Raw genomic sequence first — 26,863 nt, 5'->3', positions numbered from 1 at the left:
TTTTTAATTTATGGACTAGCGCTTGACTGCTGTCAGACAGCACTAGATGTGGCGCGGTTGCCTACAAGATGCCTATTCACTCTTGACTTGAAGGTATTTATACTAAAATTGGAGGAGAAAACTGATGGCGGAAGGTTGTTCCATATCCTAGTAGTTCGAATTAGAAACGAGCAGGCAAATTGCTTAGCAGGTAACTACGTGTCCGTGGAATTTCGACTATGTACCAGTCATCATCATCAGCCCTTAGACATTTTGTTTATCTCCAACTAGCTGATTAGGGAACTATAGTGAGCGCCACTACACCCGGTTTTCAGCCTTTCTCATCCAGCCACTTCCCGAAACCTTATTTATATCAGTCGTCTGCCGGTCCATCAGGTGCTCAATGTTACACTTACTTGTACACGGTGTCTAATGTCTATTCTTGGGTCTAGAAGTTTTCGGCGTCAACGAGCATAGCCCCTAAGACAAGCATGACTTACATCACTCCAGCTTGCTAATGGTTTGTGGGCTATATGTCAGTGACATTGGTTCTCATCCAGATATCTTTATTTTGGATTACACCCCTCAGAAAACTTTCTAACATCGCGCTTTACATAGCCCACTGAGATACGGATGATGAAGGGATTAAAATAATCTCTAATGACTCTAGTCGACTAGTGGTGCAAAACGCCAACATAATTGAAAGGTGAATAAAAATAAGTAATCGACCAACGTTTCTTTACGCCAGTACTTACTCACATCATGTGTTCTAAACTCGGAAGGGTGTCGATGATGTAATGATTGGCGCGAGTAATCAAGTATGCAGTTGCAGTTATGTACTAGATATTATCGTCTATCGCTAAGAGCAATAATAACGATAATATTGATAAATATTACTTTGAAGTGTAGGCAGACATCTTCATGATTAATGGATTTTGTTCATGATGTAACGACACCGCATGTAACATACCTACCTAAATCAAGGCAAAAATAATGATAATCCTTTAATTTGCTATCAACGAATTAGCAAGCTAAAGTGGCAGTGAGTAGCCCATGTCTATCACAGGCCCCTGGGGCAGATTTATTTGAGCTCGAGTAGAGACCGCGTGCCAGTAAGCGCAGTGTGGGACGACCTCCAACTCACTAGACGGAATTGGTGGATGAGGAAGGCAGAGGAACGTGTGTGATTGCGCTCTTGGGAAGGTCTATGACCAGCAAGGGACGCAAACAGGCTGATTGATTGATTGACTGCTATCCACCTTGCATCTATTTCACATCTATCTCTAAGTGAAAAGATAATTTAAATAACTTTATTTCCTGTAGACTAATCTGTGGCTTTTTTAGTCAAGAACTCACTACACTGGTTCGAAAACCAGATGCTGCAGAGAAGTTCTGGCAAGAAACTCAGCAGTAAGAAACACTTAACTAATATTGGTTTGTAATCATTTGAAGATACTACGGTAGACATTAAGACATACACATTAATGCGAAATCAAAGGGAAGTAAAGATCTCAGATATCTATGTGATAAGTAATTCCGCGTTTTAAATCAAGGCAAAAATTTTCTCGGCATTTCCTAATTAGATCCAGATGTAGCATCTGTAGCTAAGAGGAAATAATAACGATAATATTATTCGAAGTGATATCTTAATGTTAAATTAAAGTGAAGTGGAAACACAGACATTGATGAACGTAGGACGTAGAGACGGATAAGATAAAAATAACATTTTTCATATTGATGAAGCTATACCACAACTGACAACACAAATGTGGAATGAAAAAGTGATCAAGTACAGATGCTAAGTTTGAAATAATAACGCTATGTACACTCCGCAGCATCTTCTAATACGTTCATATTAAACCAAAGATAGTCTATTAGTCCAAACCATATTAAAATTTAATAAAGCTAGCCTATAAGTTACAAAGTTAATATACCAAGCTCAGGTCATAAATTGTTTTTCAACTAGTAAAAATATAGCTGCATTTTGAAGATTTATGTGTACGCGATAAAACCACAAGGTTTATTCTGTGCAAACAGCTGTAAGAGCGGCTGTGAATTTCATACATTGAAAACTTTACCTACATATTTCGCAACATAGGTAGTATTTTTTAGATTTTTTTTAAATCAACAACCATATAACTGTTACGGGCAACGTGATTAATTGGGCATTATTAATAAGGACCGGCCATTATTAATAATTCCCAAGAGCGATGGGCAAAGTGATTAATTTATCACTTTGACCGGCCCTTATTAATAATGTCCGACGGCTCGTGGTCCATGTAATAAGTCAGTGTTTGAGATAGCTTGAATTTATCACTTGGACCGGGCAGTATGAATAATTCCCTACTTGTAGCCGGACGATGTGATAAATTGGACCTTAGGTTAGGTTAGGTTAGGTAAGGTTAGGTTAGCTCCTCTTCCATTGGCAGAGGAGGCTTGAGTCACCCACTGCTGGTCATAAGATTATCGAAGCTATCCATCCCATCCTCGAGGATTGGACGAAGAGGAAGCATGGAGCACTCACGTTCCTTTCCACCTTGTACAGGTTCTTACGGGGCACGGGTGCTTTGGAAGATACCTGTGCAGGGTGGCGCGAAGAGAGCCCACAGAGGAATGCCACCAGTGCGGTAGTGTCTCAGACACAGGACAACATACGCTGGCTGAGTGCCCGGCGTGGGCGGAGCCTCGCCAGTCACTGGTGGATATTATGGGGCAGGACTTCTCATTGCCCGCCGTGACTAAACCCATGGTGGACAGTGAGAGGGCCTGGCAAGCAATGGTCTCCTTCAGCGAGGGAGTAATGACGCAAAAGGAGGCAGCGGAGCGGCTGAGAGAGGAAGCCGAAAGCTCTCATCCCATGTGCTGCAAGAGAATCTGGCGCAGGCGAGCTGCACACGACCGTCGCTTGCCCCCTTGAGTAGGGCCTCCGGGTAATAGACACGGGGAGTCTATTACCCGCGGGAGAGTAGGTCCTCGAGTTGGAAGGCAAGCCCTTGTTTCCAGCGAGCCTTAAACGGTGTTGGGGCCCCTTTTAGTCCCAGAGCTGGGCCTGCCTTGGCGGGCGCTGTTAGCTGAGTCGCAGTTGATTACGTTCGTGTCTCTGTGCCCAGCAACAACGATTGACACGGTAAGCCGTGGGGTTTTAGTCGGTAAGAGTCCGACATAACCACTTCGCCTCCCCGAGCACGGTGGTATCCATGAGGATTTTCCCACGTATAAAAAAAAAAGCTTAGGTTAGGTTAGGTTCTTTCATTTAATATACAAAAACACTACAGTTCACCTATTTTATTACTTTGCCCAAGATAGGGTGGGCATTATTCATAATGGCCGGGAAAAGTAATTAATCATGCTGTTTTAATCACATTGCCCAATTGAGTCGGGCATTATTAATACAGACCGGCCATTATTAATAGTTCCCGGACTTATCAAATTGCCCGTAACATAACCATTCGATGCAGTGTAAGGGATGTGGCAGAGACTCGTACCTAATTGACTAATGAGTAACGCAGATTCTAAGAACTTCCTTTATTGTATAAACAATTCTTTGAAATACGCTAATCCATCTAAATGGTCCGGATATGGAAGCACCAGTATGATTTTAAATTATCATGTTCTTTGACACCATTCTTGTCACCAAAGCAGTGAGTAGTGACCTAGAGTAACGAAAATCTCGGTTTGATCCTGAATCGACATCTGTCAAATATTAGGATAGAGGTGAAATCAAAGGTCTTATAGTCATTTCATGGCCTATTAAAACACCTTTAAAAATTAAAAACCTGGCAATTTAAACATTTTGAAGATCATAATGTAACAAAACTATACAACAAACAAACTTACAATAAATAACTGTCTTGAACTGTGACCGAAGTTTGAGTAATCGGTCTTAGCGATCAGACCGCCTCTACATACCTAGCGACTTCCATTTCCCTAACTTTAATCAATCTGCATTGTGCCCCATAAAGTTTAAAAAAACTTTCAATCTTATTTTATTAGTTATATTTAGAGATAGACACCTACCTGCACTCGTAAACTCTTGAGAGCGGGAAATTTGGCAAGCCTGTCCACTTCATCCCACGTTGCCAGACCAGTGTTGTTTAGGTTGAGGAACCGCAGGTGTCTGTGATACAAACAAATGGATATTACCTAATCATACTTTACAAAACTTATGTGAAAGTTTGGCAAATCCATTCACAGTGGAAAATCTTATTACTATTTGATGGTTTATTCAAATGACAAAAAAGCTTGCAATTGCTAGCAATTATGACAAACGCTACTATTCTGATTAGATGATGGGATAACAAACAGAATACCCGAGGTTGTAGAGGGCTTCTTCTCAAGCCAGCTTTATTTTAAATTGCTATAATATACGTCAACTCATCATCATAATATAATCATTATTATTGTTGTACTGTAACTACCTCAGTATAAAATTATGGAAATATAAGAGCTACTAGCTAAAAGTCTCAAGATAATTAGAATTTAAGTTTGGCAATGCGTAGTTAGATAGAGTTACACGTAGCGCAAGTTCAGTGGGTCAATGATAGTTGATAATTACGAAACAGATTTACCACGCGCTAATAAATATGACATTGAAAATTAGCTTGATAACCCCATGTTACGTTTTATTGTTAGGAGCAAAGAGCAAATGTACTATAATTTTATGAATATTATTCCAAGAACTTAGTACATATAACAGATACAAATTATATTATACCTATCTAATGCTGGAAAAGAAAGAACTACCAACATATAATATGACTAAGGGATAATATTATATGAAAGAGTTACTTACGGAAAAGCGTCATGGCTCTCCTTATTCCCATTTTTGTCATCACACTTATCACACGGATCCGGTTCCAAAGTAGTCAAGGTACAGTCATTGACCAGAAGGGTATCTAGGTTCGGGAAAGCGTAACCCAATTTAGAAATCTCCCTCCAATTGCTGCAGGGGTTTCCAGAGAAATGGAGTTGCCTCAACTGTTCATGCACAGGTTCAGTAACGTCAATGTTGAGGCGGGAACATCCTTCGCAAACGTCCTTCTCATCGGCTTCCTTCCCGCTTAAATTCACGTAGGAATACTCGTTAAGGCTCAGATGCATCTCTTCAAGAGCTGGTAGAACCTTGAGTAAACCGAGGATGCTCTGCCACCCGACATAAGTGGAATTTAAGACAAGATGGCTTAAAAAGTCCCAGCGCGGACGTAGTGCTTGCGCCGCTTGAATTTGTGCGGACAACCGGTTGAAGCTCAGGTTTAAAAATCTGACGCGAGGAGTCTGCTCCAGTACTGCAAATATCTGAAGACAAATGTTCCAGTTACTTGTAGTTCATATCTAGGATTATTATAACGCGGAAGTGTTTCGTTGACAATAAAATTGTATAATAACTGTTAAAAAGAGTGTTTAGATTAGTTTAAGAATAACTATCATAAAGTTGCTAGAACAGCTTTTTAAAATTGAATAAGTACTTGTGTGGAATATTTAATTAGATCAAATACGTCGACCACTTCGTAAATACAGATTTTCAAAAAGAAGAATAGTCAATAACTCTATAGACATCTTAAGCGGGGTTTAGTTCAGACTCAATCATCATCTAATTCAGGCTGCTTCCAGTCAGCTTCAATATATTTGACTGTGGACCTAGTTCAGCCTCCACTGAACCTATTTGCCATACTATCCTGTTCACAATGTTATTAGACTTAAAAAAAAATTGATTCAGGAGTTATGCAAGGAGCTCTTAGCTTTTTGATATGGCTTACCTCCTTCCAATCACTAAGTTTATTATTGGCAAGATCCAGTTCGACCACATCAGCACATTTATCAGCTAAGGCATTCGCGTCTCCAGCGCAGTCAATATCACAATCGTTCAGCACCAAAAGCGTGGGCACGCTGAGTCTGTGCGAGCGTTTGGGCACGAAGATCGCAACTGGTATATCATCTATGGCGGGATTTACTTCACCTTTTGCGCCGTACTTGCGCTCCAGCGCTTCTAAAAGCGACGGCATTTTACCTGTGGACAAAGAAACACAATTTTATTGATTTTTATAAACCAGCTCTATAAATTCGATCACAAATCTGGCAGTATCGAGCCTATTCCAAATCAAATTCTAGCGGAATGTAACGGGCAACGTTCGCTCGTAGAGTTTTCTCTTATTCCACTACGTTTGCCCCTGGACCAAATGTGATTTGATCGGTGCAGCTCGGTGTGGCTTAAAAAGTTAGCTAAAATCAGCAAGCTTAAAAAATCTTGATTGAAAGAAAAAAATTTTTTTTGTTTGAATGTAGGTATCTCATAATATTTAGTATTGAATAATTTATTTTCGGATATAACTACTAATTATGTACCTACGTGTATATGTAGACTTTAGAATATTGATTTTAAAATCGTTGGCTTTTCTATTCTATTTTGTTCTGCAAAAAATTTGCTTTTCAACTTGGTAGTTAGGTAAGCCATAAGTCGAAAACAATTATAATAGGTCACGACTCGCGACATGGTTTCATTCATCATCATTATCGCCTTTAAAATACATTCTTTTTAACTTGCACTTAATTTAATAAAATTTGTTTTTGTTGTTAAGTATATTTTTTATAATTAAATATTAAGCGTTGCTCGACACAGTTCTATTTTTTATTTTAATAATAATTTAAGTACATAATTTAATTGTATTTGTGCTGTGCAAAATCACGTTAGTAATTTTATTTATAATCAATAATAATTCGAAATTATGATTAAATATTCCGTAATTACCAACGCAATTATTTCCTTTGAGAATGATTTCGAGCGTGTCGAAGTATCTTGCAATAACAGTGGTGGTTGTCAATCAAGCAATATTTAATTAACCTAATATACTTTTAGTAGTTATTTTTTAACCCCCGACCCAAAAAGAGGGGTGTTATAAGTTTGACGTGTGTATCTGTGTATCGGTGTATCTGTGTATCTGTCTGTGGCATCGTAGCTCCTAAACTAATGAACCGATTTTAATTTAGTTTTTTTTGTTTGAAAGGTGGCTTGGTCGAGAGTGTTCTTAGCTATAATCCAAGATAATCGATTCAGCCGTTTGAAAGTTATCAGCTCTTTTCTAGTTACTGTAACCTTCACTCGTCGGGGGTATTATAAATTTTTAATTTACACTTGTTAAAGAATAACTTCTTTAGACGCGAACGGTAAGTAACTTAACTACTCTCTGATGACTGATGTTTGCATCTGATCCACTCTATCACTCACAACTGAATTGACTTATACAGTACCTATAGTCCGCGACAGATCGACATGGCAATCGGGGTAGGGTCGCCCCGCATACCTGCACAGCCCCCGCGCTAACCCGGTGCGGGATGACTGCCATATCGACCTGTCACGTATTATACCTACCTATCGCCTGTTAGATGTCATAGGATTGAGCAAAACTTCGGCAGTCAATCGTCAAGGTTTCGGACTTTGACTAAGACCTTTTGCTAGACTTGAGTATTAGCTAGTCAAACCTAGAAACGGTGATATTTGCTTAACTGTGTCAGAGGGAATTATGACTGTGTTGCCGGATTAAGGTCCAAGGGCATTCGTTGCGAGGCCAGTCTATAAAAAATATCAAGGGTATTTCTATTCCCATAAAGATGAAAGGCGATGGTTACTAAAAAATCGCATTAGCCAACAATTGATGACACTTGATCACCCATGCCAAGAATACTATGAACATCAAAAATTATTACGAGTATGTATTTACTATTTAGATATGTACGAACGATGTTTAGATTTGAACGAAAGAGCAAGTGAACAAGCTACCAAAGCGCATAAGTATAATTGCATCGGTTAAGTAACGTTTTCATAGTCATTAACTTAATGGACGACGTTGAACACAGATTATATTTAATCCTCTAAAGTAGACTCAATGAACACAGTAGCAATCACTACGCTTGAAGGTATAACTTGGACATCTAAAAAATGTAACATCAGTTTTTTTAATGTATAAGGAATTAAGCTTACGAGTAGGTGAGTGATTATTCAGAATTTATCACTCAAGAAATCGATAAGGATGTAAAAGATTTCCTTAAAGTAATAAAAGTAGAGCAAAAGTAGTTCAATACTGTTTTATTACACATGGTAAATTTCTGTAAATCATTACTGGTGATAATAATATTGATTAACTAGACATAACGATAAAACGGGCAATAACAATAAAACCACTAATTGATAGTTAATGGTTGCCGATAGAAATTATATTATCGACTCAATCATGCGGATGCGTATCCAAATAATGCATTAACGATACTAGGCAGTAGGCACTAATGCTTTTCACAAATTTTGTAATATGAAATTGGTCAGGCTTGCTTCATTGTCATTTTGATTTGGCAATGATTCTGATGGTATTCTAATGATGGTTACAAAATATTTAATCTGTAAAGTGTCCCAATATGTTTTATCTTCTTTCTATTTTGATATTTGGTTAATAATATGAACACTTTATATAGGTAAGTAGTAACGTGTCAAATATATTTTCCGAATCGCAAGTTGGAGTTTTGCATTTAGGTATACTCGAACTCTTGTTTTCTGTATTACTTGCCATTCAGCATGAAGATAGATTTTAAGTTTAGTTTTAATGTAAATGGACAGTTTTTGCAATTTTTTAGGGTTCCGTACCTCAAAAGGAAAACAGAACCCTTACAGGATCACTTTGTTGTCTGTCTGTCTGTCCGTCCGTCCGTCGTGTCTATATAGACACTACCATATAAGGTTTCTTGATATCAAGAAACCTTATAGGGTACTTCTCGTTGACTTCGAATCATGAAATTTGGCAGGTAGGTAGGTCTTATAGCACAAGTAAAGGAGTAAATACGAAAACCGAGAATTTGTAGTTATATCATTAAAAAAAAAATTAAAATGGGTTCAATTTTCCAAAGTAAGATAACAAGTGGGGTATCATATGAAAGGGCTTTCTTTACCTCTACATTCTGAAACAGGTTTTTATTTGTTTTTACGCATAATAGTTTTTCATTTATCGTACAAAATGTCGGTAAAATACCCGAGTATGGAACCCTCGGTGCGCAAGTCTGACTCGCACTTGGCCGGTTCTTACTTCTTACAAAGGATAACTAGCAGATGTCGGATGTAGTCAATGCAAGTTAGACTATTGTACTAATTAGCACCACAGAATATAATATTGTAATGGTAAGCAGCTACATGACGATTAGTCCTCTCGTACATTTAATTTTTTTTTGCAAAAATATTGCAGCTAAATCATTCCGTTTCCGATTTTAATAATGGTAGTGTTTGAGGTATGATGAAACAAAGACATCAAGATATGCGAAATAGGTATCTTCATAATAAAGTGGCGCACAGCCTTGAATGTTATAATAGGTATTTCCCCACTAGGACCGATCTAGATTTCTAATAAGGCTTATATTGTATTTGCAATAACATAAAATATATTAAGCGATTATTTTTGTTTTTTATCAACGTAGATGGAACACGCACATTAATTGAGGGCAACTGGTTATTTTTTTTTCAATCCTACTTATTTCTTTATGTTCCTTTATTTCACTACTAGTTATTTCCAACTTCGCTTTTTCTTTACCATAGGATTTGCACGTGATTTTCTTTTAAAAGTTCACCTTTCTTTCCTGATAAGAAACCGAATGATTCCGTTAGTTTTAGAAGGGTTGCTACTAAAATTTGAAATGTAAGGAAGGTCATATCGTGACTTTAAGCAAGGTTACCACCGTTCATTTTGTGTGCTCATGAACTTATTATATTCGCAATCGATTATTTTGATTTATTTATAAACTTTATAACCCTGATTACTTTAATGTAATTATTGTAGAGAATTGAAAAGCACAGTAGGTACCGCCTTAATATTTTTTTTGTAAATCAACGCAACATGCCAATGTTGCAGTGCTCTTCAAAAATTCAAAAACCAAGAGTAGAAGAAAAAGAATATCTTTTGTATTTGAAAATAAATAAAGGAAATAAAATTACCTTCGATTTATCAACATCAGCGTCGGTTTTATTCTGAAGATATATGCGTTATTAATAAACAGTCTTCTGCCGGTTATTAATTCCACCTATCATTGGCATATTGACCTATCCAGTTAATCTTCTAAATTTTCATCGATACTAAAATTGATAAGTACTAAATTTTGGAATAAATCAATCACTCAGTCAGTGTTTGCATCCACTGCTTGACATACGGACGGACGGACGGACAGTGGAGTCTTAGTAATAGGGTCCTATTGGCACCCTTCGGGTACGGAAGTCTAAAAATGGTCCTGAAAGTCTTGAAATAGATTTTGATTCTAAATATTCTTTGCAGTTAGCTCTTTTAGCGAGTAACTTAAAATATTTATTCTGCCATTTATTCAGTCATTTCTGCAAAGGTAAAGGCAAGACTATTATTTACCTAAGTACTTACTTGACGAAATAGCACTTACTTTAAAAATTAATATTCGTGGAACGATACCCAGTAATATATCTAAAAGGACAAAGATCAAGTATCCAATGAAACAATTCAACATATTCAACACTTAGACAATGGCTTCTGTTAATAGCGATAAAATCTCTGTATTAGGAAGCCACATTATCATTAACCTTGAATTGATGAACATACCAACTTAACTAGCTAATAAGTTAAGATTTTTACCTACAGCTATTAATATTATAGAGAAAAATAAATGGTTGGACGATATAAGGGGTGGACAGGGCACAGTTACCCAAAGTTAAAAGAGATGGCTTTAGATAGAGAAACTTTTCGTATGATGACCGCCAAACTTCGTTTCTTCGAAGAAGGCACACGGTGATGATGATGAATTAGGTCAACGAACATACCTAATATAAACTACACTTAGCAATGATGTATATATTCATTAAAATTTTACTAGTTGTGCCAGTTTGAACAAATTACTTGTGATAACTATGATGTTTCTTATCTTATCAGATATTTGAGGTCGATCCGATACGGGGGCAAGCAAAATGTATCAAATTCGTATACGATATCATTTGCAGAAGATATGCAAAGCGATATCAGATTAGATACGGGTATATATGTAGATAGAAATATTCTGAAAACCGAGTTGAAAACAAAGTTTTTGAACGTAAAGTAAAATGAAGAATTCCCTATAGAGAATAGTAGGTAGGCCTACTTCATTGCTAGGCTCTTAGCTTTTACGCTTAAAAAGGCTTTTACTTTATCAACGATTTCATCTTCGTACACAAAACTGTGGTGACTATTGGTTTATCCTTATCTTTGGTTGACTGATACATAAAACATCTAAAGTTTATTACCTAGTTTAAGTATAATAATTAATTATGAATTAAAATACCTAATTAAATTATGAGTACCTAAACGGTAAACTGACTTAAAATCGAACGATGTTATTGACTGTATCGTAGACAGGTACGGGCAAATAGCGTTGAAATTTTTGATAACACTGATTAAATTTAACAAAACCTTTTTTAAGGGAAACACCATATTAGAACCTATTTATATTTTAGTTAAAAGGCAAGAAAGTACCTATAAGCTAGGTTCACTTGTCAAAGTCTAGACTAGCTCTTTTGTACCTATATTTGAGTACATACTAGTAGAAACAGTACTTTTAGTTTTAGCACAAAGCAAAAGTCAGCCCCTACTCTATCCATTGAAGCGCTCTTAGAGAGTAGAGAAAAAACAAAGCATGAATAAAAAGTTAAAACTACAATAAACAGCCGAGCTGTTTTGTGATGTAATGTAACAATATAGCATATCGCAATCATCTAAAGTAAAGTAAAAACATTGAAAATAGTAGTACCATAAAGGCATAGAATAGATAAAGGTAAAGAGAAAGAAGTCTTCTATTTAAATCCATAAAAATCGCAATAATTTTTAGACCATCATGACTCATTTATAAAATGCAGTGATTGACCTACATTTGGTTTTTACTTACTATGCCATCTATATTTGAAAGCTAAAAAAAATTGACGAAATTAATAAAATCATTCCTGTCTGCAATCTGTCGGTAAGTTAGGTAGGTACCTTACAACGTGTTATTTGTTAAAAATTATACAGTTTTTTTTTTGACAAGTTAGATTACAGATAGATTGATTAATTGTTAATTTTAGATAAGGCTGGGTAGAAAATTGAAATATTAATGTCGTTGGATAGAAAATTATGCAGCTGTATGGTGTGGGTTAAAATGGAAAATGAAAGTTGTTTTCGAAAAGATGACCAGAATTTTTGATTTCAGAATTTAAAAAAATTAGGGAATATGTTCCACACTCTAGACATAATGAATGCGTACCAAATGATACAGGAAGTAACGCGATTATTTTTGCCCACATTATTTGAAACCTTATACTAAAGAATTAAGACGCATTTTACGTTTGATTGTTACGTTATCTTATCTGCAACTACGTCTCACTACTTAGGTACAACAAGGCTACTCAACCGCACTCCAATTAGCTGAATGTAACCAGCCGTCCCTCAAATGTCAGCTTAGAAACCACTAAAAGATTATGTGTCTTTATACATATTATTCTACTTTCATGCATCCATCTCGGTCTATTAATTATATTTTAAAGAGATTTTCATATTAGAAAATCAACAGCTTCAGTTCTTTTTAACCCCCGACCCAAAAAGAGGGGTGTTATAAGTTTGACGTGTGTATCTGTGTATCTGTGTATTTAACTACTTAAGTGTGAATATGAATTTTCTTCTTATTGTAGAGTAGAATTAAAACATTGAGATAGTAAAATTATACGTACGCCAGATATTGTCAAAGTACCTGGGTAATAAAACTGGGTCAAAATATTTTATCATGCACAAAACTAGAATACCAAGCGAAGGCTAAAAATTTCAAGAAATAAAAGGAAATACCTAATTCAGTATGGATTGATTGGACTATTGAATGTTTTGAATTTTTCGGATTATGAAAATCCATACAAGAAACTTGCGTCCAAATAAAGTCCATCGGTTTAGAGTTTAGACCATGATGAGAACATATTTTGCTGATGAACATTGCAACCATAATGCTGATGAGTGATAGATATAATTTTAAAAACAAGCGCTAACAATCGCCCACAAAATCATCTCAAACTCGCCGAGGACCTTGAATTAATAATTTTACAGCATCCTGCTGAAAGTTAATCTGTTTTTATTGTAACATCGACCTTGCTGCGTTACTCGACGCAACCAAGGTCCCATTAAAACTTTAATAATTCACTCCACGATAGCTAGATTTCATAAATAATGATAATATTTTAATGATGTAACATTATACAAAAGAAACGAGGCGATTTGGGTCACTTTAATGTTAGCTAAATTTTAATTAAGTGCGGAGATTTTTAAGAATAACCAGTTATACGATACGGAAATATGGAATCTTATACCTATTTCTTAATTTAATTTAAGTGTATTAAGTTTCACTTGCATTTTAATATTTTAACTTGCAGATTAACGAATAATATATTGACCGATGTAAATTAAAAATTTATAACACCCCCGACAAGTGACACACAGAAACACAAAAACCTATATAAGAAAATTAGAAAAGAGCTGAAAACTTTCAAACGGCTGAACCGATTTTTTTGAATTATAGCTAAGAACACTCTCGATCAAGCTACCTTTCAAACAAAAAAGCTAAATTAAAATCGGTTCATTAGTTTAGGAGCTACGATGCCACAGACAGATACACAGATACACAAATATGTTCACACGTCAAACTTATAACACCTCTCTTTTTGGGCCTGATAAATGCCGATCACTCTATTGTGATGGGAGCATGAAAAGATAAAAATCGTACTTAGATCGCAATTTACTCGTACCTTGCAAGTTTTAACCTACGCGCAATTTATGCGTATCAATTTTTTTTGTCTTATAGACTCATTAATGTCTGGCTTATTTAAGTTACATTTCTTTAATTTACATACCTAATTAGATTGAGATTTGAGACACGCTTATCTTCAGAAATTATTGCTTTTTACATTTCTACTTTTATAAGTTGAGGGTTTAGTGATGGGGTGTAAAAGCCTTGCACTATTCAGACACACTTTGAGGCCCTTTCGGGACGGGGGTCGCTGAACCTGTACCACGCAGCGTCTGTCTGGAGTCTGGTCTTTTGTTCTTAGTTTTGAGCTAACGTCCGATTCTAATATGAGCATGCGATGTGACACCTACGCTGTCTGCACTATTTATATTATTGCAGAGTTTATCTTTGAATTAAATTTACAACCAGAAGCCCGTTATGTATTAACTAGTAAGTGTAGTAAGTACTTATAAAGAATTTGGGTGTGTTGGTTTTGGAGAGGACATTTCAATAATTTGATAAAAATATTTAAATAATACCTGCTTTTCTGAGTGACGCCAATAATTGGCTTTCATTTTACCACTTTATGACGAAATATGATGATAATGAAGTAAAGACTAAGCTAAAGTAGTCAGAGTTTGCACAAGTTTATATCTGCGTTTTCGCGATTACTACCACTTATCTTTATTTTAATTTGGTCATCTTTCCAGGCCGCAAGATCGACCAGAAGCAGAATTTGGGAGTGCACGAGTATGTTCTTCCGGAGCTGTTTCCTGTTTATTGGATTTCATTTTACTTACCAATTCTTAGTATTATGACAAAGTATGATGATGATGAAGTATGGACTAAGTATCCTACCTAGTACCTAGTTATCAGAGTTTTCACACTTCAAGTCATTAAATGTGGACTTCAAATCTGCATTTTCGCGATCACAACCCATATTATCTTTTTATTTTTAATTTCGATCATCTTTTCAGATCCCAAAATCTACCACAAATAGAGTTTGGAAGCGGTTTTTTTCTTATTGGATTAAATTTTACCACGTTCTCAGAATTTTGGCAAAGTACCTATGATGTATAATGGACTAACTACCTACTTTATATAGGTACTAGCTGATGCCCGCAGCTTCGCCCGCGTGGATTGGTCAGATCCCCTGCAGCATCAGGATTGAGGAGTTGGACTCCAAATTTTTTATGAAACAATGTCGCAAAGATCCTCTATCGATTAAAAAAGAAATGACGCAAATCGGTTCAGAAATCTCGGAGATTTCGGTGTACATAGGTAGAAAAACACAACTCCCTTTTTGAAAGTCGGTTAAAAAAGTAGCCTATGTTACTCCCTGGTCAATTCTCTACTTGTCTGTGAAAATCTCGTCAAAATCGGTTCAGCCGTTCTCAAGATTAGCCTTTTCAAACAGACAGACAGACAGACAGACAGACAAAAATTTTTAAAACGTGTGATTCGGTTATAGTATCGTTCAAATAACCATATGACCTTAATATGCGGTAGTTATTTCGAAATTACAGACAGACACTCCAATTTTATTTATTAGTATAGATAAGACTTTACAATATTTCGGTTTACACATTGCGAATCCACTTGTGCGATGACCTCGTAGGTCGTCGCTTCCCTTCAAAAACCGTTGATACTTTGAATTTGAACGAATAAAATGATATATTATTAGACTACAGGCCCATGTTCAAAAATGGATGGGTCATATGAACCACCAGGTGACGTATACAGGACGATATAAGAGCATAAAATAATAAGATTCAGCACTATGCCGTCACTTGTAAGCTGTCCAACAGAGTGCTGGTGAGAATTCAAAAGTGCAGGTAGAGTGAGTACATTTTGGTCATATATTTTTGTACGGCATTTTTACCATCGATAGATCCATGAAAAATAATAAGAAAGCGCGCAGTGCCGTAAAAAAATGGTGCGCCACAAAGTCAGTAAATTTTTTGATTTTCTGACCTTTTCCGGGGTAAATTTGGTCATTTAATTCTGTACGGCACTAGTTTCATACTGTTTCAATACAGCCTCTAATCTATTATTCCGCAACGCCGTACAAAAATCATGTGACAAGGGGAAAAAATTGAGGGTAGCAACCCCCTCTCTTTCCGTGGTCCGGGGGGTGATTTGAAAAAGTACGGCTTTGGTTCCAAAACATTATCTAGCACTCAAAAGTACTATTAAAAATAATGCCGTCAAAAAATTAGTGTTCATTTGAATGTGTATCAATAATTATCTTAATTTCATGGTATACTTGATTTTTAAAGCTGTAAAATCATTTGACTCTGTACGGCAACTTTTTTTTTAACATGATAGTGTAAAATACTATTGTTGTATAGTATTGCCGTTCAAAAGAAACTGTTCTAAAAAAAATTATAGAGAAATACAAAAACTGAAATTTTTCAAATTATTGCAAAAGTTTAAATATTCATAGATTAATAAAATATAGCAATTTTCTACGCTTTTCCCTTGTTTTAAATAGTATTAAGATAAATAAATTAGGAAAAAAATATGCCGTACATTTTAATGCAGACCATATCTTTTAGGCTGATGAAAATGACGCTACCATTTTAAGGGTGTAGTACTTTATGGCCACCTGATACTGTACGGCATTAACATATTTTTGAAGAGAACAATTGATAATATGATAAAATCACTATGCCGTCTAACTGAAGTGAACGGGTGTGTATATAATATCCACATCCCCTACAAACCTTTGGACCAACGAAAATGTACGGCATGTAAAAAAATATTATCTATGCATAAAACACTTTCAAAATAAATTAATTTTATGTTGTTTCAAATCATCCCCCGGACCACGGAAAGAGAGGGGGTTGCTACCCTCAATTTTTTCCCCTTGTCGCATGATTTTTGTACGGCGTTGCGGAATAATGGATTAGAGGCTGTATTGAAACAGTATGAAACTAGTGCCGTACAGAATTAAATGACCAAATTTACCCCGGAAAAGGTCAGAAAATCAAAAAATTTACTGACTTTGTGGCGCACCATTTTTTTACGGCACTGCGCGCTTTCTTATTATTTTTCATGGATCTATCGATGGTAAAAATGCCGTACAAAAATATATGACCAAAATGTACTCACTCTACCTGCACTTTTGAATTCTCACCAGCACTCTGTTGGACAGCTTACAAGTGACGGCATAGTGCTGAATCTTATTATTTTATGCTCTTATATCGTCCTGTATACGTCACCTGGTGGTTCATATGACCCATCCATTTTTGAACATGGGCCTGTAGTCTATATGTGTATTTCGTAAAAATTTTGCTTGGTATTTTATTCCATCCCCCAAGTAGGTATAGTAGAATCAACAGGTAGAGACTAGAGACGATCCTCGTATACCTACCTATTAAGTAAATCCTATAAATAGGTTAATTCGTCTAGACTTTAAGTGCAGTTCGAGCAAGCTCAGCGGTGCATCGTCTGGTAGGTATCAGCTGGGTAGTTCTGTAGTTCTTTGTTCTACAGCATGTGTTCACTGAACGTTAATCATAACCACGACTACGAGAGGGTAGGTATGCCTACCTAGGACTTGGCAGTTATAATATTCTGTTCATTATTTAGTAGAATATCGCTGAGGTGTTCGAAACTAATTCGAGTGGATATAAAATTAATTTAATCACGAGACTGCATAACATTCTTCTAATTAAACTAGTGCAATATCCACTTACATTGCATTTGTTAACGAACCAGTCGGCCTTATACTTTGTCCGAGTGGATATAGGTTTTTTAAAAATCCCGCGGGAACTCTTTGATATTCCGGAATAAGAAGTAGTTTATGTGTGATAACTTATAAGTTATCTCAATTTTAAAATAGAGCAAAATCAGTTCAGTCACTGTGGCGTAAAGGAGTAACAAACATCAGAATATCCAAACTTTTATAATATTAATTAGGACTAGGATTAGCTTAGTACCCTCGCAGATGCCATGAAACTTAAATTAATTTAAATATGAAAGATGGCACTTTTTAGCATTCAGTGCCCGAAGACTGCCAACTCGCACTTGACCGAATTTTTTAGATCTGTTATGATGTCATCATCTTAATAACACTTGAAAATCCTTTTTCAACGTGTTAATAAGGCTATTGAACTTACAAAAAATTGAGTTCAATCAGTATGACAAATCATATTGCATTAAAGCTCGCCGATCCATGCTTTGTGTGGGTGTGCATAATTAACACTTAACAAAAACAGAAACAGAGTTAAAATATTTTTGTTCCTTTTGTTGTTTTTGTATGCTTTGAAAAGGCAAAGGTATATTCCACCGTACGGCAGACTTTTAAAGCTAAGCGCGTAATAATATGTCGTAAGCGCATATATATCAAAACTTACAAACCATTGCTTGTTTGTCTTTGTGTATTTTTTTTTTAATTTAGGGGGCATTTCAGTAAATACCCTTCCCTTTCGTAGTGTAGATTATCGAGTATGTTCATCTCTCGTCCAATTCTAGTACGTGGCATTTTTAAGGCGTTTAAAATTGGGGTTTACCACTGTCTTATAGGGATTTTACTGAACTAGGAATTTGTTATCTCATAGGGGTTTATAAATGCAATTTCTGCGGTTTTATCCAGTCGAACCTTGTACTTTTTGGAATACTTGTTCACTTTCTCTCTCATTGTTGGCATTTCTAAGTATCCGTGGATTTCATCATTCCGTGTAAATCATGGCGCTCCAGAAATTGCTCTTAGTGTACGATGTTCTGAAACCGCTGAAGTATCTTTGGATTATCGGTTGTTAACTTTGTAAATGAAAAAAATCTAAGTAGACCTAAATTTTTTTCACAAAATGTTCTGATAAAATTATTGTATCGAACAAAACCATAATTAATTTTTTTACGTCCGCTAATCGCACGTGCCCGATTATAAAAACGCGTGACCAAATCCTAGTGTCCTTCACCGGTTTAAAAAAAAAAACACTGTTTGCGAACGGTGTTGCGTTGCATTTATATTGCGCAGTAGTTAGAAGGCAAATAAGTTTATTGTTTCCTCTATTTTACGATATCTTCACTTCGCTTTATCGCTTGTTTATTACGTTTTTGTATTCGGGCGCGGGATTTATAATTTTTAACGCGCATTTGTTTGAATATGTTACATAAGCATTCTTAGTTCCTGTTCATCAGTTGGCATCGCTACCCATATTATTTGACCAGATTTTTTGCATGGTTATATATGTAATTGTATGGTAAAAGACCTGGAGAGTGACACAGGCTACTTTTTATGTCGGAAAATCAGAATTCCCACGGGATTTTTTAAAATGTAAATACCTACACGCGGACGAACGCAGGCATCAGCTAGTATGAGCATTTAATACATGATGACATTGGGTTCTATACAAATTATATACCTATCTACTGTACTTATTAGGTATATCCTTGAAGGCATAAACATTTGAACATCACTTTGTCAGGTGGCCGCAACGATTAGGTACAGTAATTAGTAATAACAATAGGTACACGTCACATAAGTAGGTACCTACTGATATACAATGAATAGTTAATATAATTTAGTATGACTTTATCTAAGTAGGTGGATGTTTTTATACCTATTCTGACAATAAACTAATGGCTAGAGGAAAATTATTCATGTATTGTTAGTAAACATCTTCCATGGATATTACGGCATAGTGCCTATAACTATTGTTGTACAAGTATACTGCCACCTTTATTTTCTGCGCAGTAGAGTCATTGCTTTTCAAAAGTTTCTGGTACAGATCTTCAGTTGGAGTTGGACCAATTTAAAAGCGATGGGATGGTTCTTTAACTAATTTTGTGAAAGCTTTAGCTGAGGATGATTTTTTTATTCAGTTAGGTACACATTAGCCCTAGTACCTAGGTACATAGTCATGTTTTTACTTAACTCTTTAAAAAAATTGTTTTAAATAAGAAAATGTTTTGTTTTTCATTTTTATGCATGCATAATATTATGAACTTACCTAGGTAGTTTATTTATTGTAAAAAAACTACCTATGCAGTCTTGAATTGGGTAAACAATAAAGCCATGCCCTTACATAGTGCGCGACAGGTTGAGATGGCAACCGGGGTGGTGACGCCCCGCACACCTGCATAGCCCTCGCGCTAACGCGCTGCGGGTGTACGGGGCGTCCCCCACCTCACACTCCGATTGCCATCTCAACCTGTCGCGTATTGTAGGTGCTTACTAAGTACCTTGTTATTGAACGATATTGCGGTAGAGCAAGGTGGATTACACTGGAAATGGCAAGCAAGGCCGGCTCTCTATTTCTGAAGGAGAATTACCTATTACGAAATGCGCGGGAATTTTTACTCTGCGTCTATGGTCTAATTAAAAAAATTCACTAGTTAAATTTATTGTTCAATAAGGTAGGTATATGTACCTAAATCATTATTTTTAGGCAGGTAGGTACGATGATACGGGCTCCCTCGTCTGCGAGACCTACTCACCCATGACCGGTTTTTTATCTATGTTTCAAATATTATTTACCTACCTATCTACCTAGATATAGGTAGGCACATGATGCACCTACTTACATAGGGACTTATTTAAAATATATCAATTGTAGTAAACTAATTTTACAGCCAGACGAGAAAGAAAAAAAAAACTAATTTTACAAAAATTCAAAAAAATCGTTATGTAGAGCGGTAGTAGTAGGTACGTGCTAGGTACTTATCTACTAACAAACCCGTTTACTGGATTGAACAAAATATTTTTTTTTTATATACCTAGACAGTAGATATATATAAAAAAATACTATACCTACCTAGCCATCGCATAATATTTATTCGTAGATATTCACTTAATATACTGAGAATACAAAAATAATTAAATTCAAATATACTCACTAAGTGTAGGTATCCTTTTCTAAAACACAGCGGTTATTTCCATTTAAAAAAAGTCCAGTTCGAATTATGAATTAAACTGTTGCTCACACTTCTCATAACAATAAAGGTGTCCTCGTAGAAATCTTCGTAGTAAATAATTTACAACAAAAACTCGAGCATTTGTAAACAAAGAATTCTACCGCACTAGTGATTTAAAGACTAGGAATTTATGATGTTCTAGACTCGAAATCACTTTCACAAAGAAAACATATGGAACTGTTTTTCGTGTTACTATAGTATCAGCTGTTTACATGGTTTCAGATGCGCCTCAAAAGATTTCCATACGCTCTTCTAAACGCTCTGAAATAAAATGACAAGAGAATGTTTACATCAATACATTGCACAGACGCAATAGCAATACCAGTTTTCATTCACACACCGATAATGCACTGTGTGCGTGACAGTAAAGTAAAGCGTGGGGCGTTGCGGGAAGGGATAGGTCAATGACGTCGTTGTTGAAAAAGAGAGAGATGCCAATAGATACAAACCTAGCGTGAAAAAAGAGACAGCAAATAAATTGAATTTTCCAACACATTTCCAATGTTGGAATCGGAGGGAATTTCAAAACAGAGTAACTGTGAACGGTCATGTATTTGAATTAATTGAAGTAATTGGAATGTTGAGAGTTCAAACTTGAGACTTCGCATCAAGCAATGATCTGGCAGAGATCCTAAAAGTTGGGATCTATTAACTGTATTATGATACTTTATAATGAATAATATGGATTAAGTATTGGAATCATACCTTCATTGATGGATTTTTAAATTATTGCAATTTATTTTATTTTAGGTATGCAATTATTATTACTATAATTTTATTTGAATTTTAAACTTATTTATACATTTTGAAATATTTGTCAATTAATACTGTCAGCAAGAGCTTCAATAGTCACTAGGCTAGTGATTACATACTCTTTGGTGAAAAACTGAAAATCAAAGACCTTACACTGTAGTGTAAGGTCTTTGCTGAAAATATTGTCTTACAAAAACAAAAAGGTTGCTTGATTTTAAGGAGATTCTGGCAAAAGACCTGAATATCAAAATAAAAAGCTGGACCTGAGCTGATATTATGCAATTCAAATAGTCCATGTTTCGATACAAGCTTGCCCTTAAATAAATTATCAAGGATTTATGAACGCATCGTTTTTTTATATGTCTTTCTAATGTCATTCGATTTTGACAATTCATTTAAGAACCAAAACAAAGTTGCTTTTGGTTGTTTGTGTACCTAATTATTATAAATTGTAAATAATAGTTTTGTTACTTATTAGTTTGCCTACAGTATTATAATAATAATATTGCTTATAACAAACTGTTTAAGACTAGTAGTAAATAATTAATTTCAGTTAGCTGTAGGTTTTATCTGCAGGTTAGGTTAGCTGATATACACTGATAAGATCTTAATTGTAAAGATAATATTATCAGAATCAAAAACTTAAAATAAATTAAGTATTATTTTTAAACGATCAGTTGATAACAATGGCCAGGTATGTTTTACTTTATAATTTAAATAATCCACTATAAATTAATTTTAGTTTTTTTTTTGTCTTGAGTCCCATCTTATGTGTAATTGCCATAATAAGTAATCCCTATGTATTTTAATTTTTACTTCTTGCGTAATATGTAATGATTTAAAACGTTTATATTTAAATTTTCAACAAGAAGCTTAAGTAGGTAAATATAATTAGTATTTAAAATAGGTCCTGATGAAAAACGAAAACATTGAATTGAAGACCACATGTGCCACCAAGACTCTACCGGTTCAGAAAGAAAATTCTACAGAGAAGAGCTAGCAAGCAACTCAGTAGTTGACTTTTTTTACTTAAAAAAAGTTGCAAAATGTAAATGCTAAATATCATGCAATACATAAGCAATGTAACTACATAAGTATATATTACACTACCTTATGGGTTTCTGAATGCAAAGCCAACAGTTTCACGCAAGATTGTCATTTAGAAATCTGTTGACGTATGCCGGACATATTTTTACCCCATGCCTAGAATATATAATTTGAAATGAACAATTTTTTTCTAACTATCTACACTATCTACTTACTAAACTAAACTGTGTCTGTGACTTTGTCCGAATGGATTAAGGTTTTAAAAATCTTGTGTTAAAAAACTTTTCGATTTTCTGAGATAAAAAGTAGTCTATATCTGTTTAAGGCTTTAAGCTAGTTCAGTAGTCTGTACTAAATGGATTATGACAGTAACTTTGTCAATTTGGATTTAAGTTTTTTAAAGTCCCGTGTGAATTCTTTGATTTTCTAGAACGAAAAGTAGTCTGTTTCCTATCCATGATGCTAACAAACTAACTCTGTACCAAATTTAGTCAAATTTCGTTAAAAGGAATGTATATACAGTTATAGGCTATAGCCACACTTTCGCATTTATAATAATATTAGTAAGTATGGATGTATGTACAACACTTATTGTGTATTTACTAACACTTTAGTGAGTAATCAATAAGTATATAAGCCATAGTAAAACAATGACAGATCACATGCAGTCATCTGAGCAAACAGTTATAAGTTAATCCTTTATGTAACAAGGTGTTCCATTGTGCAATAATAACCATTATCATTGGCAGGATGCTGTGGAAACTATCACATACTATGAAGTTTGCTGAGAGGCTGGCAGCATATAAAGCTGGGAACGCGAGGTTAATGTCTAGCGAGATGGAGAGGGGAACTAACTTCTTTTTTAGACAGGTTACAAGCCCATTTTGCTATAAATTAATTGCTGAAACTTTAATGAAAAGGTGTACAGTGATTTATTTTGTATTAATTTAAACACTGTGTTAAACAGCATTGTTTAGTCGCGATTATTATACAATTAACGAATTTCTAAATGACAAGGATGAAGCTTTTTAACATTTTATACAGGATTTTACTAGTGAAGCTGTGCTGTCAAGCAATTTATAATTCTGGTAAGATACTGCTTAGGAACTGGAAAGTGTACACATATTTAGTTAACTGCATTTTGGTTTTGCATAGAATGCATAATAATTGAACATCAGATAAGATTATTTATTGACAAGCGCTTGGCACTGACATATGACAAGCACATATTTTGTTCTGTTAAGTACCTATTATTCGAGTGATAAAAAATGACGACATACATGGACATACAATGATAATAACAGTAATTAGTATGTTACTTTATTAAAAAAAACCGGCCAAGTGCGAGTCAGACTCGAGCACCGAGGGTTCCATACTCAGGTATTTTTTCGGACATTTTATTATGCAAAAAAAACTATTATGCATAAAAATAAATAAAAATCTGTTTTAGAATGTATAGGTAAAGCCCTTTCATATGATACCTCACTTGGTATAGTTATCTTACTTTGAAAATTTAAACACATTTTAATTTTTTTTGTGATGTAACCACAAATTCATGGTTATATTGATTCCTTTACTTGTGCTATAAGACCTCAGTACCTAACTGCAATTTCATGATTCTAGGTAATGAGAAGTAAGTACCCTATAAGTTTTCTTGACAAACACTACAGATGGACAGACGAACAGACAAATGGACAGAGGAACAGACAAACAGACAGACAAACAGATAACAGAGTGATCCTATAAGGGTTCCGCTTTTCTTTTTGAGGTACCGAAATCTAAAAAGGTTCCTAGTAAGAGATTTCCATTGAAATCAATTAAATTATTTATTGTTTTATTTATTTATATGTTTCTATGAAAATACTGTAGCACAACAAATGTAGAGATGTAATAATAATATTATGTATAATTATTTTGTAGCGACATTATGCCTGCCACAAATATCAGATTCGTTGTTCCAGTTATTTGACACAGTGAGCAGCACATACACATACTTGCTGGGTGACATGAAGACTCGGGAAGCGGTGTTGATAGACCCAGTGCTGGAACACGCTCAGAGGGATGCTGCATTGATAAAGGAACTTGGGTTCAAATTACTATACGCAAGTGAGTTCCTTTAATGACCTCCCAGGCGCAGTGGTAAACGCTGTGGTCTTATTAGTGGAAGGTCCTGGGTTTGATTCCCGGCAGGAGTTATAAGTTTAAAAGCCTCAATAGCTCAACCGGTAAAGGAGTGGACTGAAAACCGAAAGGTCGACGGTTAAAACCCCGCCCGTTGCACTATTGTCGTACCTACTCCTAGCACAAGCCTGACGCTTAGTTGGAGAGGAAAGGGGAATATTAGTCATTTAACATAGCTAATATTCTTCAAAAAAAAAAAAAATATTAATTCTAAATCTCTGGTCTGATCATAATGAATAAGCGTGAATTAATCGTGCTGTTATTGCAGTCAAAGATTATTACAAAATTGCATCAATGGTTTGATGGAAAACAGATACTCAAATACACTTGATGTTAAACCACTTTGATTTTGATAACTAGTTTCCTGGTTCATAAATAAATTCTTTTATCTATTGTTTTGATATAATAGATCTACAAAGACTAAAAGGTATTTTCAAAATAAAATTGTATTTTGGAAAAGCGCGTACCTACTACCGCTCTACTATCCGGTATAACCTAGAATTTGATTTATTTAGTCGTAAGGGAAAAGTCCGAGTTAGTCTTACCGGCAAAGCTGTGCCGCCAAGCGATTTAGCGTTCCGGCACGATGCCGTGTAGAAACCAAGTGTACTCTTTCCAGGTTAGCCCGCCTCCATCTTAGACTGAATCATCACTTACCACTAGGTGAGATTGCAGTCAAGGGCTAACCTGTGTCTGAATAAAAAAAAAACCTGGCGTAATTCACCTAGGTGAATCAAGTATATTACGAAGTATGCCCGACTATAGTTTCAAACCTGTCCGGGGTTTTCTTCAAAGGGTCTGCTCGCGACGCAGCTCTATGACTAACTTAATAATGAATAAATAGGTGTTTAAAATCTTATTTCTTAAATTTCAGTGAACACACACATGCACGCAGACCACATAACGGGCACGGGCAAACTGAAATCCCTTTTGCCCGGCACTAAGAGCGTGATCGGCAAAGCGTCCGGTGCCCAGGCTGATATGCACCTGCTGGACGGTGACCTGGTGAGCTTCGGGTGCCATCAGTTGCTGGCTACCGCCACCCCTGGACATACCAATGGTTGCTTGACTTACATATCGCATGAACAGGTGATTATTTCTTCTTCTTTTCTTCTCTATAGCTCTTTATAGTCTTCTTGGGTTGTAAGGGTGAAAAATCAGCATTGAGCTATGCTTACTGTGCTGTGCTTAGCTAACTTTCTGGTACTATGTTTTTTCTACAAACAGCATTGAGCTGCGCTGCTGTGCGATTGCGATGGCGCGACAAGCATGCGCACAAGTGCAAGCGTACCCGACTGTGGCGAAGCCCAAAAGGAGAATTATCTGTTTGAGCTGTATAGAGGTATATGTGTTGTCCGTTCCTATGTCCGATCGTAATTACTCAACGGCTCAACCGATTTTGATAAATAATACGTCATTAGATTTACCTTATTAACGCGAGTGCCACTGTGTACATAAAATTCTTAAAAACGAAAAACTTGAAATTCTTACTTGTTATGGAAAAAAAAAATCCAAAAATTTCTATTTGTTTTTCAAACCATTCTTTTTGATTTCAGGGTATTGCGTTCACAGGCGATACGCTGCTAATACGAGGCTGTGGTCGAACCGATTTCCAGGAGGGATCATCAGAAACCCTTTACAAATCGGTTCATGACAAAATATTCACTTTGCCCGACAGCTACACGCTTTACCCTGCTCACGACTATAAGGGCCAAACCGCCACCACTGTGGGCGAGGAGAAGAAGTATAACCCGAGGTTGACCAAATCGCTGAAGGAATTCATTGATATTATGGAGAATTTGAATTTGCCGTATCCTAAAATGATTGGTACGTTATAGAATTTTGCATTTCTCTTTCAATATTATAGGAATGTTACCTATGTCAAAAAAAAATAAAAAAATAGTGATTAATGCTCGTAGGTGGAATGAGTCTTCCACAAGTAAAATCTATGTCCTCTATCAGTTTTAAGTATGATAAATTTTTAAAAATTATCTACTTAATATGCATGACGTCACATTCCATTATTTCATACAAGCTCTCGTACTAAGTACGTTTTGACGTTTGATAACAGTTGCCAACATATCAATAAATATTTTATGGGCATTTTGACGAATCTAAACGAAAATTACCCCAGAACAAATAAAAAGTCTGTGAAGAAGACCAACAGAAGCGAAGCATGAGCGAAGCTGTGCACTGTCTCACTCATAATATGGACGCT

At 35.6% G+C, this 26,863-nt stretch overlaps 2 protein-coding genes and 1 long non-coding RNA gene across 6 annotated transcripts in view; 2 read left to right on the top strand and 1 right to left on the bottom strand.

Moving 5' to 3' along the window:
- The window catches only part of LOC123873045 (tubulin-specific chaperone cofactor E-like protein), a 43,495-nt gene extending 22,771 nt beyond the window's left edge, over positions 1 to 20,724 (bottom strand). For both annotated transcript variants that reach the window (XM_045917708.1, XM_045917709.1), the window contains exons 1-4: positions 20,587 to 20,724; positions 5,736 to 5,986; positions 4,772 to 5,274; positions 3,997 to 4,096 (exon numbers count right to left, since the gene is read on the bottom strand). In XM_045917708.1, the coding sequence (XP_045773664.1) occupies positions 3,997 to 4,096; positions 4,772 to 5,274; positions 5,736 to 5,981 (849 nt within the window). In that variant the 5' untranslated portion in view covers positions 5,982 to 5,986; positions 20,587 to 20,724. The remainder of the gene's footprint in view (positions 1 to 3,996; positions 4,097 to 4,771; positions 5,275 to 5,735; positions 5,987 to 20,586) is intronic.
- LOC123873054 lies at positions 1,313 to 20,936 on the top strand. Its single transcript, XR_006797591.1, has 3 exons — positions 1,313 to 1,322; positions 17,677 to 17,680; positions 20,596 to 20,936. It is a non-coding gene; the product is annotated as an uncharacterized LOC123873054 (long non-coding RNA).
- Positions 20,937 to 21,805: 869 nt separating this feature from the next.
- The window catches only part of LOC123873049 (persulfide dioxygenase ETHE1, mitochondrial), a 35,258-nt gene continuing 30,200 nt past the window's right edge, over positions 21,806 to 26,863 (top strand). For 2 of the 3 annotated variants that reach the window (XM_045917715.1, XM_045917714.1), the window contains exons 1-5: positions 21,806 to 22,111; positions 23,214 to 23,334; positions 24,426 to 24,570; positions 25,520 to 25,734; positions 26,202 to 26,472. In XM_045917715.1, coding sequence (XP_045773671.1) covers positions 22,104 to 22,111; positions 23,214 to 23,334; positions 24,426 to 24,570; positions 25,520 to 25,734; positions 26,202 to 26,472 — 760 coding nt within the window. In that variant the 5' untranslated portion in view covers positions 21,806 to 22,103. Of the gene's footprint in view, positions 22,112 to 22,446; positions 22,466 to 23,213; positions 23,335 to 24,425; positions 24,571 to 25,519; positions 25,735 to 26,201; positions 26,473 to 26,863 lie in introns of those variants that run through there. The other variant, XM_045917716.1, reaches the window with a different exon arrangement.

The sequence above is a fragment of the Maniola jurtina genome, chromosome 16 (assembly GCF_905333055.1).
Source record: "Maniola jurtina chromosome 16, ilManJurt1.1, whole genome shotgun sequence".
Lineage (NCBI taxonomy): Eukaryota > Metazoa > Arthropoda > Insecta > Lepidoptera > Nymphalidae > Maniola > Maniola jurtina.
Note: the sequence above shows the minus strand (reverse complement) of the source record. Positions and strands in the feature narration are given on the sequence as shown.